General features: G+C 41.9%; 1 protein-coding gene across 3 annotated transcripts in view; it reads left to right on the forward strand.

Moving 5' to 3' along the window:
* The window catches only part of GABRB3 (gamma-aminobutyric acid type A receptor subunit beta3), a 292,198-nt gene that overhangs the window by 254,283 nt on the left and 22,791 nt on the right, over positions 1–15,124 (forward strand). For all 3 annotated transcript variants that reach the window (XM_072950637.1, XM_072950638.1, XM_072950636.1), the window contains one exon: positions 1,037–1,174. In XM_072950637.1, the coding sequence (XP_072806738.1) occupies positions 1,037–1,174 (138 nt within the window). The remainder of the gene's footprint in view (positions 1–1,036; positions 1,175–15,124) is intronic.

Below are 15,124 nucleotides of genomic sequence, written 5' to 3' on the forward strand. Positions count from 1 at the left end.
GCAAGGGTGGGGACAGGTGTGACCGCCGTGATCCTGGGAGGAAGGGGGACAGCACATGGGACCAGGGAGACAGCAGGAGCCGTGGGGGTCAGTCATCCCTACAGCTTTGGTCTGTTTGTTTGTCTAATGCCGAAAGTTTGTTGTCTGCCTTTTATTGAATGATATGTTCAAATCAAAGCAAGTCTGTTGTAGTCATAGGTTTTTCTACAGGGGTGAGTTTTAATTGATCTTATTGCTAAAGTTGACCTAACTCTTTGGAAGACTCCTGGGTGCTGCAAATAGTATCAGATGTGATTGTCCTGTTTCACCATTCTCAGGAAGCAGTGAATGGTGATGGAGTGAGCGTGAGCGTTGTACCAAGAGCTGGCCTTGTTGCTATAAGCCAGCCAATGCCCCCCCCCCGCACTTTTTGCCGAGACCACTGCGCAGATCTCTAAGGGCCAAGAGCGTCCCAGCAAAAGGCATCTCTAAGGATGGCAAAGCTCATGGCCAGGAACACTGTGAAACCATCCAGAAATGCCCAGCAAAACACTCCTTTTGCTCTGAGTGTTTGTGCTGTTATCCAGCGCCCAGTGGGTACATTTACTGCTCAGTGTTTTAACTTTTTAACAGCTTTGGAGAGAGCTGCCTTTCCAGAACTCTTCATCCTCAAGTTCTTTTTTTTTTGTTTGTTTTTCTTTCAACCACCTTATTCAGTCCTATAAACATGGTTTATTAAATTCATTTCCGTGCAAAATCCAGACCAGCCCTACAGTTAGGCTTTGTAAACAGAACTCTGGCCAGAGCTCTGGGCCTCCCCAGTTTCTCTGCTCTTCAGCACCATCCTTGTCCAAATCAAACAGCAGAGGAAACACGAGAACATCTGAAAGTTAGTTCTTGCCTGATGGCCTTTCTCACGGACAAGCGCATTCAGCACATCTCCTTCAAATACGGGCCAGCTGGTACTTCCGTCTTGTTAGTAATAGTTTCTCTAGACCTGCCTGTAGACCAAGTGATGCTCCATTTCCACCATGTCCCTGCTTCTCTCTCCTGGCAGATGGCTACACCACGGATGACATTGAATTTTACTGGCGTGGCGGCGATAAGGCCGTCACTGGAGTGGAGAGGATTGAGCTCCCACAGTTCTCCATCGTGGAGCACCGTCTGGTCTCCAGGAATGTTGTCTTTGCCACAGGTGGGTCCTGCGTCCGCTCACACTCCCTGGAGGGGCTGCTGGCTGCCCGGGCTGTAATTGTATCATTGTCGAATGCCCTGCCGCTGACCCTATGGTACAGGGCCATCCAAAGAAGGACCATCATCAGTAATTCATCATCTTACACACCCCTTTTCTCTGTATCTAGAGGGGATCAATGTGCTTTGATGGATAGGAGGGACCAGGAGATGCTCTCTGCACTGATTATTGAGAAGTTAAAAGACCAGGGGGAGGGCATAGCTCAGTGGTAAAGCACGTGCTTAGCATGCACAAGGTCCTGGTTTCAATCCCCAGTACCTCCTCTAAAAATAAATAAATAAACCTAATTACTCCCTGAAACTGGGGGTGAATTTAACCAACCCATAGGCCACTGATGGGGAGAGAGGAAGACCTGAGGGGGTAAATGCTCTTCTCTCAAAAGTAAGAGAGCTTCTCCCCACTGGACTGGCAGTCGGCCTGGGCCACCTGCACTTAGTGATGCCTCTAGACACGGCCGTCTGCTCCTAACAGTATCTGTGGGTTGCCCCGGCCTGGCTTTCACTGTCATCTTAGCGCCAACTGTCCAAAACCGAGAAGGTATCTTCAGCTCTGCTGTCTGTCCAGGCTGAGGTTTTATTAAGTTAGAATCATGTATCTCACGTGCTTTCTCGGTATTCTTACTGAACACTGTGTGATAGCTGAGGTTGTGAACAAAAGCGCTGTGTAAACTGTGAGGTAGTGTGAAGACCACAAGTTCCAGGTTGAGATTCTCAGTGAAGGCAGAGCGGGGACCTCCCTGCTGGGCCTTCTCTTCTCAGTGCAGCCAAAGCAGCACCGAGTAGGTGGGACTCCGCCCTGGTCGGGTACCAGCGTCCGTGAAGCCCACACGCCTGCCCGCCTGCCTGCTGCCTCTGACTTCAGTGCCTGTGACCCACAGCCGCCCTCTTCTCTTGCCCTGGCCACTTTCTGCTCATTCTTTAGCTTACTCTGCGTGTGGTTTCCTCTGTGAAGGCGTTTGCCCCTGCTCTGCCCACACGCTGCCTGCCAGGCTGGGTTGCGGGCAGCTCTGCATTCCCGCAGTCCTGTGTGGACTGCCGTCCAGCTCTGCGGTGCCTGTGTCCTCAGGAGACCCCTCCCTTAGGAGGGACCTGTCCCGGTCGTGACTTACCCTGCTCCGCGTCCACTCCTTGTGTGATGCTCGACACGTCACAGTCACACAGCCATCACTGACCAGTGAGCAGTGAGCCAGGTGCCAATGTCCTTCCACTGCAGCCTCTAAGAACCAAGGGACGTGCACGTAGAGACAGCAGTGTGAATGTTTAAGGTCCGTTTTCATGCGATGCTACTTCTCTTCAGTTGCACAATGTCCTGCGGTCTTCGGAGGGGATGTGCGGGGCTGCTGCCCTAGTGTGGGTGGTGAGACACACGAGGATCACGGAGTTATCATTACGGAATGGTTCCCACAGCCAAGAAGATTGCCCTGTGATGTGTTGAAGAAAATGGTTTATTGCTTTTAGAACTAGGATTCCAGCTGTTCCATGCATCAAGTGATAAAAGAGGTCCGCTCAGAACATAAGGGTTGTCTTCTCTCAGTGCATAATCCTGCCCACGCCTGCCTTGTGAGAAGGCTGCAGATACGGCCATTTGGGTACCGCCTGCAGCATCTTTTATTGCATCTTCCTGCAGCCTCCTCAGAAAGCCTGCTGAGAGATCTGTGGCAGGTGTGATGCTTCCAGGGGAGGCCTTCCTGAATCCTCTTGCTCAAAAGCACTCGGGGCACTTTTTTCTACATGCTGTCTCTGTCTTTCTTTGAAGTACGGATACAGTAGAACATATCCTAAACACGTCCGGAGAAAAGATAACTGCAGAAATGCGGGAGAAGATTTAAGCTCTGCCAAGAGCAATCAGGCCGCACGCAACGTCACGTCTTCTCCCAAGTTTCTGCATTTGCAGGGTGTCGCCAGCGGCTCCCTGTCAGTCAGTTATAAACCCCCCATCCTGCAAAGAGCCTGCACTTTAAAATTATTCTAGTTAATTTATTTATGTAGAAACATCATAAGCCACACTTTTAAAAAACTACTTTAAAACTAAATATTATACTAATTTATTTTCCTTTCCACCAGTGTCCTGAACTAATGAGATTTCGATCAGTAAACTAGATTGAAGGAGTCTCTGGGCTGAAAGAGAATTCTCAGAAATAAGATTAGGGAAGAACCAGTGCTCTGGAGGTTTCCGGAGATACTCCTCAGGGTCATACAAGTGACATTTTGTGCCTCACCTACTTCTCCCTCGTCCTGCCTCCTTGAGGACTTCGTTGGAGTGGCTCCTTGCTGTGGTTGTCCCGGGGGTACAGTCCTAAATCCATCTCCTGGGAACCCTGAGGTTGCAGGCTACGGTCCTAAATATTCACTCAGCGGCTGGCGTGAACGGGGAGTGGGCCTGGCCCTGGGCTCAGGGAGGGAGCAGGGGGTGCCTGGCCCAGCGGGGTCACTCACTGGCCTGTGAAGTTTCAGTGATGCGCCCTGGACAGCATCATGCAGACTCTTAGTTGGAGGGGTGTGGAAGCAGGAAGCAAGCCACAGGAAGAGGGCTCCGTGGACGGGGTGTGGAATCTCAGAGCCTGGAGCCAGCGCTCCCAGAGCTCAAGGTCACACTCTGGAACTTGCTGGCAGTGTGACCCTTGGTGATCTCCTGGGTCCTTGTTTGATAGGACTGTTGAGAGAAGTACATGAGTTCATGTAAATAAAGAGCCCAGAGTGTCTGGCCCAAGCTGACAGCAGTTAGCTGCCATTAATCAAAACGCGTGGGTCCAGGAATGAGGCGTACTTGAGTCTGAGGACAGACGGTCTGGTGACTGATCAGAACTTTAAGATTGGAAAATGTGTGACATCATTCTGCTGGATTAGAGAGCACGATGTAACTGACTCCTAGTTGCTTATCTGAGGGTTTTTAAGAATTGGGATTGTTTGGGGTTTGCATTTCTATCCCTAATGCATACCCCAGCATCTCACCCGCTCAATAGGTTGAAAACTGAATGGTTATTGAACTGAGAGAGGAGATTTGACTGTCATTACTAAGTATGTATTCAATCCTAGTCAAATGAATCATTTCTGCAAAATAGATACTGTATAAAGTGGTAACATTATATATTCAAATATTTAATGCATGAAAATACTGTGTCTTAACAGGAAACTCCACATAAAACCTCTTTATAAAATTAAGTACACCCAGAAGGAGGGAGTTTTATTCCATGACTGTATTTTTATAAAAGACAACAAAAAAAAAGTCTGAGTTTATCTCAACAAGTATTTATTCAGTTTCTACCATGATTCAGCAAACAGGTTTTGGAAAAAGTATTTCAACCCCTTTCCAGCTCAAGTAGAAATGAAGTAAGACTCTTTTACTCACTCTAACTTCTAACCCTACCAGTGGTGTGCTGCATTATAACTCATAGCACCTTGTGGTTGAGATGTTTCACTGGGGTCCCTGGGAGAATGGAACCTGACAAATAAATTCGCCCAAGTTGAAGTACAGGAAAACCGACCCTCAAGGATGGTAGTGATTTGACCAAATTTACATAGTAAAGCTAGAAAGGACAGACATGCATCCGCAAGGCTCCTGACAGATGGGAAGCCCTGATGGATTTTTTTGACAAAGATTTTAAAAATTAGGGTTTTTTTTTAAGCTTTGTGTAAATGATCAGGTCCCCCACTTGTGCATACTCATGTTACGAGGGTTCTTACAAAACCGACAAAGAGTTGCTGACAGTGTCCACAGCATCTCCTTTACGATCTCATATTAATGTCCGTTCTTGACGAGCAGTGCTTTTATGCACGTTTCTAAAAACCGTTGTTAGGATTGGAGGCTTCCAAAGTCTTTTTTATTTTTCGGCAGGGGAGGTAATTAGGTTTTTTATCTAACAAAGGTGCATGGGTTTTGAACCTAGGACTGCGTGCCGGCTAAGCCTGCACTCTACCACTCAGCTATCCCCGCCCCTGGATGCCTTCAAATCCCCAACCCAGGGACCTGGAGTGGATGAAGCCAATGTCCAGGAAGCCTGAGTGGTGAGAAACGGGCCTCTGCCTTCCAGTCCACCCTGTGCTTTGTTGCCAGCTAAGCAGCCACACAACGCCGTTTTCATTAAGCCGCTTCTCAGCTGCAGACCCTTGGGTGCTGGTCTTTGTCCACAGCATAGGATCGAGTCTCCTTCACCTTGGATCCAAGTCTGGGTCCGGCCTCCCCTCTCCAGTTTCGCGCACAAGCATCCCCAACACAAAGCCTTTGTTTCAGTTGCTGCCTTCCAGCTGTTCCTTCCACTCCCGTGTGCTCCCTGCAAGACTTTCGCTGCTGCTCCAGCCCTCGTTTGATGTATTTCCTTCCCCTTTTTCTTCTGTCCATACCCAGTATATTCATCCACGGATAGCTGAGCCACCAGCACTTCTGACTGGCCCTCCTTGAGCGTCTCTCCCAGTTACCTTGTTCCTTTGCAAAAGCTTTGACTCACACGCTGTGTTGTTCCTGTCAATTGCCGTATGTTATTACTCTCACTCTCGTATGTATCTGGCATTCATTTAAAATCTTTTGAATTAATTTATGTGTTCATCACCATGTGCTCGGGATTCCCACAAAATGCCCCAACCTGAAATGCAGAATTCTCCTCGAAAGTCAAACAGAGAAAAGAAAAAAGAAAATTCTCACTTAGTCCCATTGTATATCACTCCCTATTTAAATACACTGGGTTTCTTGGAAAGTCCTGGATCTGTTACCAATATTCCTTCTTGATTCAGAAGTACATTTTTCAATGACGGACTTTATAAAGTGAATGTTCAGATTATCCTTTGGCACCTACAATCTATAGGATTAAGCCAAACCGGAAAACACGCCTGGGCGGCCTTTCCAAGAAAGGGGAGGGAGGTCAGATTAAAGAGAAGCGACCACAAAAGGGAGCAGCTTGCTGACACCTAGATGTGAGCTCACGTGACCTTTCATTTCTGCTTTAACCATGGAAATAAATTTTTTTTACTGCAGTTCATTAATTTCTACTTAATGTGTGGTCTTGTTCTCTACAACTCATTAGTGATTTATGGTTAAATTTCGGGAAATAGTGAAAATATATTACAATAAGTGCACATTTAGATTAGTCTTTGAAATTCTTTTGATTGAAACTTGAAAAGACATTGCCCTTCTTCATAAGTTTTGGGAATCATGTAAGAAATTTTTATTAAGCTTAATTTTTAAACCTGTTCTAGATAGGCAAGCCATAAAAAGTTGGGGTCTGAAATTTTCTTTCAAAAATATTTAATAAAGCAAATATTATATCTATTTTATTTTTTTGGTGGTGGGGAGGCAATTAGGTTTCCTTATTTGTTTATTTATAGAGGAGGTGCTGGGGGTTGAACCCAGGACCTCGTGCATGCTAAGCACACACTCTACCACTGAGCTATACCCTCCCCAGCATCATTACTTTCTGATTTCTGAAATTAAGCCAGTGTCTCAAGCAGGATCTCAATAAAGGAAGGATTTTCATTCTTTTATCTGATTTCTGTTTAGTTAAACATGATAAACATACAGGTATTGCTGAAGTATTTGGATGTGCCAGAAACACCGAGCTGAATGACCTTAAAACAAACAGACCTCAATTCATTAAAAAATATTTGAGAATATTAAGTAAATTGTCAAACCTTGGTTAGTGGATCTTCTAATAGAATGTAATTAATTAAACAACACCCTCCTAGGAAGATTGGGAATTTTTCTCATGCTTTATTTTTAATGCAAAAACTTATGGATCTTTTTTACTTTAATCATAATTTTTATAAATTTTTTTAATGTGCACATACAGAAAAATATAATAGAGTTAAGTGACATATCAGAAAGCAAACAGTTGTGTAACTGCCATCAGGCCAAAAAGTAAAGTGTTGTAGGCACTCCGAGATCCCCACTTTGACCCTCCCTAATTTCTTTTCATCCCTCGTTCCCAAAGGAAAGCACTGTCTTGTTACTGTATAGTTAACTTTGTGGTTTTGAACCTTATTGAATGGGATAATAGAGTTTAAATTATTCTGTGACTGCCTTCTTTAACTGAACATGATGTTTGTGAAATCCATCCATACCACTATGGTTCATTTGTTGTCCTTGCCAAACGACTATGCAGATACACCACAATTTGCTTTCCACTCGTCTATTGCAGCTGGAGATTTACGAGTAATGCCACTGTGAACATTCTTGGACTTGTTTTTTGTGAATTTATGCTCACATAAATACTGAGAATATACTTAAGTGTAATTGTGAATGGTAAAGATTAATGATTACGCCAACCTATTTTCCAAAGTGCTTTTTACCCATTTCCATTTGTAACAGTGATGTCTGAGTGTTCCTTGCACCCCATGTCCTTGCTGATGTTTCACATGGAAGTCACCTGTTGGGTGTTGGCTGATGTCTTGTGGTTCTAACTTCCATTTCTCCCAGTGCTAGTGAGGCTGAGGCACCTTTCCCTAGTGGCTGTTTGGAGATCCTCTTCAGTGAATTGACTATGCAGGTCTCTTTCATAAATTTTCTGTCCGTAATTCGTTGGAGTTATTTATAAATTCTAAATGCAAGTTTATTACAGGTTATATGTTACAGAAATGTACTTTTTACACTGAGAGCTACAGTCTACCTAGAACTGATTTTTTTGTGAGTGGTGTGACAGTTCCATTATTTTCCACAGCACCATTATTTTGCAGCAATACCTTTGTCATAAATTGTGTGTGTGTGGATCTGTTGTTGGAGTTTTTGTTTTGTGCCATGGGTTTCTTTATCTGTGTTTGTACACTTATCTCACTGTGTTAATTAACTGTAGCTTTAAGTAGAGCAGAACCTTCCTTCTGTTTCTTTTTATTTACTATTGACTTGATTATTCTTGGCCCTTTACATTTCTGTATAACTTTTATAATCAGATCATTAATTTTCATTTTAGAAAATGGTTTGACTTTTTACTGGGAATTCATTAGTTAATTGAGAGAGGATGACATTGCTACAGTTCTTTCAGTCTGCATGTTTTATTTCTCCATTTCTTTCAGTCTTCTTTAAACTGTCTAAGCATTTTAGGGTTTTCTGTATAGATATCTTGCACGTCTTCGTGAAACTTTCCTATATGTTTGATGTTTTTTGATGTTGTTATATATGGTAACATTTCCTCAGCATAATTCTGTTTGTTGCTGATATGTAAGAACACAATGATCTTGTATTGAACAGCCTCACTACAGTGTTTGTTATTTCTGCTAATTTATCTGATATGATATTTTCACATCTTCCCAAGCACTGCAGGGGCCTTTGCACACTTGGGTTCCATATTTCCTCATCCTGACTTACATATGCTACTGTCGTTATGTATTATAGTTTTATATATATTTTAAACCCTATACCATCTTATTGTTTTTAAATGCAGGAGAATTTCACTTAGGTGTAATTATAAATACCTTCTTTCCTTTGTTACTCATTCTTTCCTTTACCTCCAAGTCTATCTCAATGTTTCCTTCTGCTTGAAGAATTTTTTTAAAATATTTTCTTTGGTATGAGTTTCCTGATCGAATTTCTTCTACAGTTTTTTTTAATCTGTACATGACTTTATATCATATTTATTATAGGATGAATTTACTGATTACAGAAAGCTAGGTTGGCATTTTTTTCCTTTTCCATTTGAAGATATTTCTTCATTATCTCTAGTGTCTTTTGTTTCCATTGAGAAGACAGTTGTTGGTCTAATAGGTGCAACTTTTCAAATTAATCTATTTTCTCTCCCCTTCAAGATGATTTTTATAATTTTTCTCTTTTTTTATTGAGGTATAATCAGTTTACCATGTTGTGTCAGTTTCTCGTGTGCAGCACAATGCTTCAGTCACACATGAACACACATATATTCGTTTCCATATTCTTTTTCACTGTAAGCTACTACAAGGTATTAAACATATTTCCCTGTGCTGTACAGGGTAAACTTGTTCATCTATTTTATATATACCAGTCAATATCTGCAAATCTCAAACTCCCAGTTTATCCCTTCCCACCTGCCTCCCCCGGCAACCATAAGTCTGTATTCTATGTCTATGAGTCTGTTTCTGTTTTATATATAAGTTCATTTGCCTCTTTTTTTCTTTTTTAGATTCCATGTATGAGTGACATCATATGGTATTTTTCTTTCTCTTTCTGGCTTACTTCACTTAGAATGACATTCTCTAGGGCCACCCATGTTGCTGCAAATGGCATTATTTTATCATTTTTTATGGCTGAGTAGTATTCCATTGTATAAATCTACCACAACTTCTTTATCCAGTCATCTGTTGATGGACACTTAGGTTGTTTCCATGTCTTGGCTATTGTAAATAATGCTACTATGAACACTGGGGTACAGGTGTCCTTTTGAATTAGGGTTCCCTCTGGATATATGCCCAGGGGTGGGATTGCTGGGTCTTATGATAAGTCTATTTTTAGGTTTTTTCCTCTGTTTTTGATTTCATTGGCATTCATGATGTACCAAGATAATAGTTTTCTCTCTAGTTATTCTTCCTGGAGTTTGCAGATCTTCTTGAATCTTTGGCCTGAGGTCTTCAGCAGTCTTAGAGCACCGTTGTCACTGCTGATTGTGCTCTGTGTTCTCTCTTCTCTTCTGCTTCAAGGTTCCAGTTTAAGTTCTGACAATTCCAACATTGCCTCTTGTCACTATATCTTTTGTATATCTCACTTTGCTTTCTGAATTTTTTTGCTTTTTTTTTTTTTCTCTTCTTGCTTCACTCTGGAAATTTTCCTCTGGTTTATCTTTCAGTTCAACCATTCTTTCTTCATCTGTGTCTGATCTGCTACTATTATATGTGGAAAAATTATGGATACAGTTCAACATCTGTGATGATGTTTTCTTTCTTCAGAGAAGATTTATGCTTGTCGCTCAGCTAGAGGCATTACCAATCCGGGACAAGCTGCATTTGCTTTCTGGGATTTGAGTGAATCTGAGTTCAGATTCATTTCTTCTGCGTGTTTGAATCCTGATTAGTCTTTATGTCTTGGACAGAGCTCTTTGGAATCCTCACTTGATGGTGTCTCTCTCCAGTTTTTGCTCCTTTTTTTTTTTCTCCATGAGCCTGTCAGGTGTTCTATTGAGCTTTCTGTTCTAGAAACTAGAGCTACCTGAAAGATGGGGCTCACCTCTCTGCAGTTCATCTCCCAAGCCTTGGCCCAGATTTTTATGGGCTTGTTATCTGTCCAATGCCTTGAAGGGGGTATATTTATATTTTGTCCATTTTTGCTAGTTGTTTCTAGTAGAATGGTTACCTATTCCACAGTATTCACATACCATGGCTTATTTTTCACTCCTCTTTATTTTGTTATTAAAATTTACAGTTGTTTCAACATTTAATTATTACTTAGCTTGGACCATTAGTTACATGAGAGTAAAAAAGAAAGAAGGAAATTTGGGATACGTTTTTATAATCACATTTCAGAAAATATAAATCATTTAATTCTGTGTTTTTCTGGTAACATTATAGAGAGGAAACACTTACCCAGAATACTGTGCTATTGAGGAAAGTGCTGTAAAGCTCAAAGTCAGGACATCTGAGTCCTTGGTTGCAACAATAAGAAGCTGTGAAAATGCGAGCAGAGTACTTGAATAACAGATAGTAAGAGGATTAGATTAAAAGAAATACTGTGTGAATTTTACCTGAGCAAGTATACCCAGCTAACCATCAAAGAGCCCTTCACATATCACTGTGGACCCAGCATCCCTGCATTGGGACTTCAGCTTTTGCACTGGTCTTGATTGTATATTCTGCCAACCCACAAAATTAGACATATACAGACTTGTGCAAAATCTGAAATTTATTTCTAACTTTTTAGTTTTCTTTGAGCTGAAAGACTGCAATTTTTGACAAATTCATGGAGAACCGATTACTTAATATACTTCTTTAATTATGTGGTGTTTTTATTTCTCTTCTTCTTTTTCTGGATATATTTGAACTGAATATATTATGACTTCATTTCAAAGTAATTCTGCCAAGATTAGAAGAAAGAAAAACAGAAGGATCCAAAAGTGAATGATGGTGAAACATTTCTATTAGTATACATGAATTTTCCATTCTTCAAAATCAACTTTAAAAATACTATTTTGCTCTTCAGTTATGATTATGAAACAAATTACAAATTTTTTTAAACATCTGCATGTCACACTGTTAATACATACATTTAATTTTCTCTAGATTCCATTTGTGAACTCCATGCTTTAGATTTTTTTCTAAACTGAAGCCCTCTGATCAAATTGTTACTCATTGGGCTCTATAAATAACATTTACTATAGGTCTAGAGACAATGTTAAGTGAAATGTTAAAGAAGGAATTATCATCTGTAGCTCATTGTCTTTTAAATTTTAGGGACAAATCCCTATTCTTTTTTTTCCTCCATTGACTTCTGTTGGAAAGATCCTTAGAGACAATCCACCTGTGATTTCCAGTCAAATACTTCCGCTAGTCCCTTAGTCTGAAATGGCAGAATGACAGCAAACTTACTGTCGGCTTAACTATCTCATCTTGTTGCTATAAAATAATTCTCCTTTAAGGGCTCTTGATCTATGAAATACGTCTCACTATAGATGCCACATTTCTTCAGAAACTCATTGCTTCAAACCCCATTTGCAAAAATAATTCTTGTCTACCTTCATCTTTTGGAATTGCTCTTAAGACTTCCAGTTGTGTTATTTATAAAATATGCTCAATGTAAAAAGGCTTAGATTACAGAAGTCAGCACAGAAGGCATCACAGAATGAGAAAAGGGAAAGGAAGACAGAACTTACCTTTACTGAGTGTGTATTTTGGGCCAGATAGTATGTTTGCTACTTGATATGAATAAATAAAGCCATTTAATTTCCAGTAAAATACATGTAGTAGGTATTCTTCTTGTAATAGAGTTATTGAAATACAGTTAATGTACCATAAAATTAAACCATTTCAAGTATATAATTCAGTGGCTTTTTAATGTCTTTACAGAGTTGTGTAATCATGACCACAGTTAATTTCAGAAATTTCATCACCTCAGAAAGAAACCCTGTACCCACTAGCAGTCATTCCCCATTTCCCTCAACCTGCCTCCCTGGGCGACCACTAATACGCTTTCTGACTCTATGGATTTGCTTATTCTGTACATTTCAGATGAATGGAATCACACAATACGTGGTCCTTTGTGACTGGCTTCTTTTCCTTGGCATGATGTTCTCGAGGTTCACCCGTATTGTGGCATGAATCAATACTTCATTCCTTTTTTATTGCTGGATAATATTCCATTGTATGTATATATCATGTGTTGCTTAACCATTCATCAGTTGGGCTGTTTCCACCTGTTGGCTGTCAGGAATAAGGCTACTGTGAGCATTCATGCACACAGTTTTCTGTGGATGTATGTTTTCATTTCTATGAGGTGTGTGCCTAGGATCACAATAGCTGGGTCACATAACTATGTTTAACCTTTGGAGGAACTGCCAAACTGTTTTCCAAAGTGGCTGCACCATTTAATGTTCCCACAAGCAGTACACGAGAATTCCGATTTATCCACATCCTTACCACCATGTGTTACTGCTTGTCTTTTGGGTTGTAATCATCCTGATGAGTAGGAAGTGGTGTCTCATTGTGGTTTTGACTTGCCTTCTCCTTGTGAGTAAGATGTTGAGCATCTTCTATGTGCTTACTGGACATGAGTCTTATCTTCTTTAGAAAACTATTCAGATCCTTTGCCCACTTTTAAAGTGGGTTGTTTGTATTTTTTGTAAACCTTCTCTGTATGTTCTAGCTACAAATTCCTTATCAGATACATGATTTGCAAATATTTTCTCCCATTCTATGCATTATGGTTTCATTTTCTTGTGGTTCCCTTTGGAGAATAATAGTTTGTAATGGATGGAGTACCATTTATCTATATTTTTTCTCCTTTCACCTATGATAGTTTTGCTCCAATTTTACATAAAAGGAAACTGAGGATCTGTAAGTAGTCAGCTTTCTGAAGGAATATCCCAAGTAAACCCTGAGACTGAACTTGGCTCGCTCAGATGCCCTTGTCCTTTGCTCCGGGGTCATAGGACAGGGTCACAGGATGCAACATTCTGGCTTTACTGTGGAAGATGAGAGAGTCATTGACTGCTTGATACAATCTTAAACTCCAGTTTTGTTTTTCCTTGTTCTCTCTTTCCTATTTCATGTATCTCCTCTTTCCTTTATGGGATTTGTGAACATATCTTAATTAAGGTGACTAGTAATGGGGATGGGAAAATTAGGAACAACATTCTGAACATTAGGTCGTATTATAAAGTTATTAAGGTGGATGATAAGTGAATGAAACAGTATAATAAAGACCCTAAGAGCAGCACTGAGCTCAAAACCATCATGGAAGAACCCCACAGTGGCCGCCTTGAAGGAGGACAGATGTCTGCACAGGCCAGCTCTCCTGCAGTTGCTGAAGTATCAGCTTGTCACTTTATAGATACATTTGAGTAGGTCTTATCTCTCCACAAAGGTGACATGGTACTCCGTGTCCACATTTTTATGAGTCCTTCAACAATACGAATGCCTCAGAGACTGCTATTAATTTAGGCTGGGTGAGAGAGCCAGGGCCCCGCTTCTGGCCACAACTTTCAGTGGATCTGGAGAGAAGGAGTTGAGAGCAGCCCCTTCAGTAGAGAGCTTTGCCAAGGAAGCCCTGAACCGGAACGGTGCGCTTGTGTTCAGGGACTGCGCCTTCGGCCGTCGGCCCGGCGGGTCCTGGGGAGCCTGCCCGCAGCTGCGCTGGCGCACGGCCCTCGGGGCTCCTGGGCCTTGCTCTTGTCATTCTGAAGCTTCTGTTGCTCTTTTGAAGGTTATGTCTTGGTGCAGCTGACTCACCACTTCTCAACTTTAAGTTCTCAGCCACTAGTGATGACCATTTAGGGAGTTTCCCCCTTAGATACAGCTTGCAGCATGACCTCTACGGCAGCCGTGTGAAGGCTCTGTCTAACAGAGCTTCCAGAAGACTGTACGTGCTCTCTAAGGTGCACATTGGATGGAAAAAGCCCTCGCCAGGAAGAACCAGTCTCGCCACCTCTGACGACTCTCGTGTTTGTGAACATTCCGAGGCCTCTACCTCATGGCATCTCGGAAGCCTTTTCTTCATTTGGCCTTGTCGGATCCTTTGCCTCGAAGCTGCTTCTGCTTCCCTTCTTGTAAAGACTCTTGTTTAACCAGGAGTAGCTCAATTCAGGTACCAGGAAGCCTCTCCCGTGTCACTAAATCCTGTGCCCTAGAATATTCGGTGTAGCCCTTACCGCTGGTCTACCAAGGCCAGTTCTGTATAAGTCTGTCCCTGACACGTTAGGAGCTAGTTGAGAGCATAGACTCTCCTCTGACTCATCTTTGTTGTCTCCCCACCACCACCAGTCCTACCTGTGGGATTGTGAGATTGGGATGGGGGTGGGGGAGCACACAGTGAATGCCTAAAAATTTTGTTGATCTGAAGTGGTATTTCACGTTTAAGAACCAGAATGTATTTACTAAACAAATACACAAGAAAATGGTATGTTTTCTTAATTCTAAGTTCCATTTTAATGAGTATCTTGGTGAATTCCCAGAAGTTAAGGTAGGTTTGCAGTCTAAGTAGTATTCCCTTCCTCAAGGTCACTGATGACCTTCCAAATGCTTGACTCTGCAGTCATATCATTGGCCCCATGTTGCCCGGGGGAAGGACTCCCACAAGAGCATCCACTGGACTTCATTGCATGGGTATCAGTATTTGCCTCTGTCGGGAACAGGTTCCCTGAGGAAGATGCACTTTGGAAAATGTTAAGAAAGTTGACTCAGAAAATGAAAAGTGGGGGAACACGGGAGATTGCATTATTCCTCAAAAATTACTTGCTGCCCTTCCCTGGGAGAGGACTGGGCTCTGCTATCCAGTGACGTGAAGACTGACAATGAG

The sequence above is a fragment of the Vicugna pacos genome, chromosome 27, assembly GCF_048564905.1.
Source record: "Vicugna pacos chromosome 27, VicPac4, whole genome shotgun sequence".
Lineage (NCBI taxonomy): Eukaryota > Metazoa > Chordata > Mammalia > Artiodactyla > Camelidae > Vicugna > Vicugna pacos.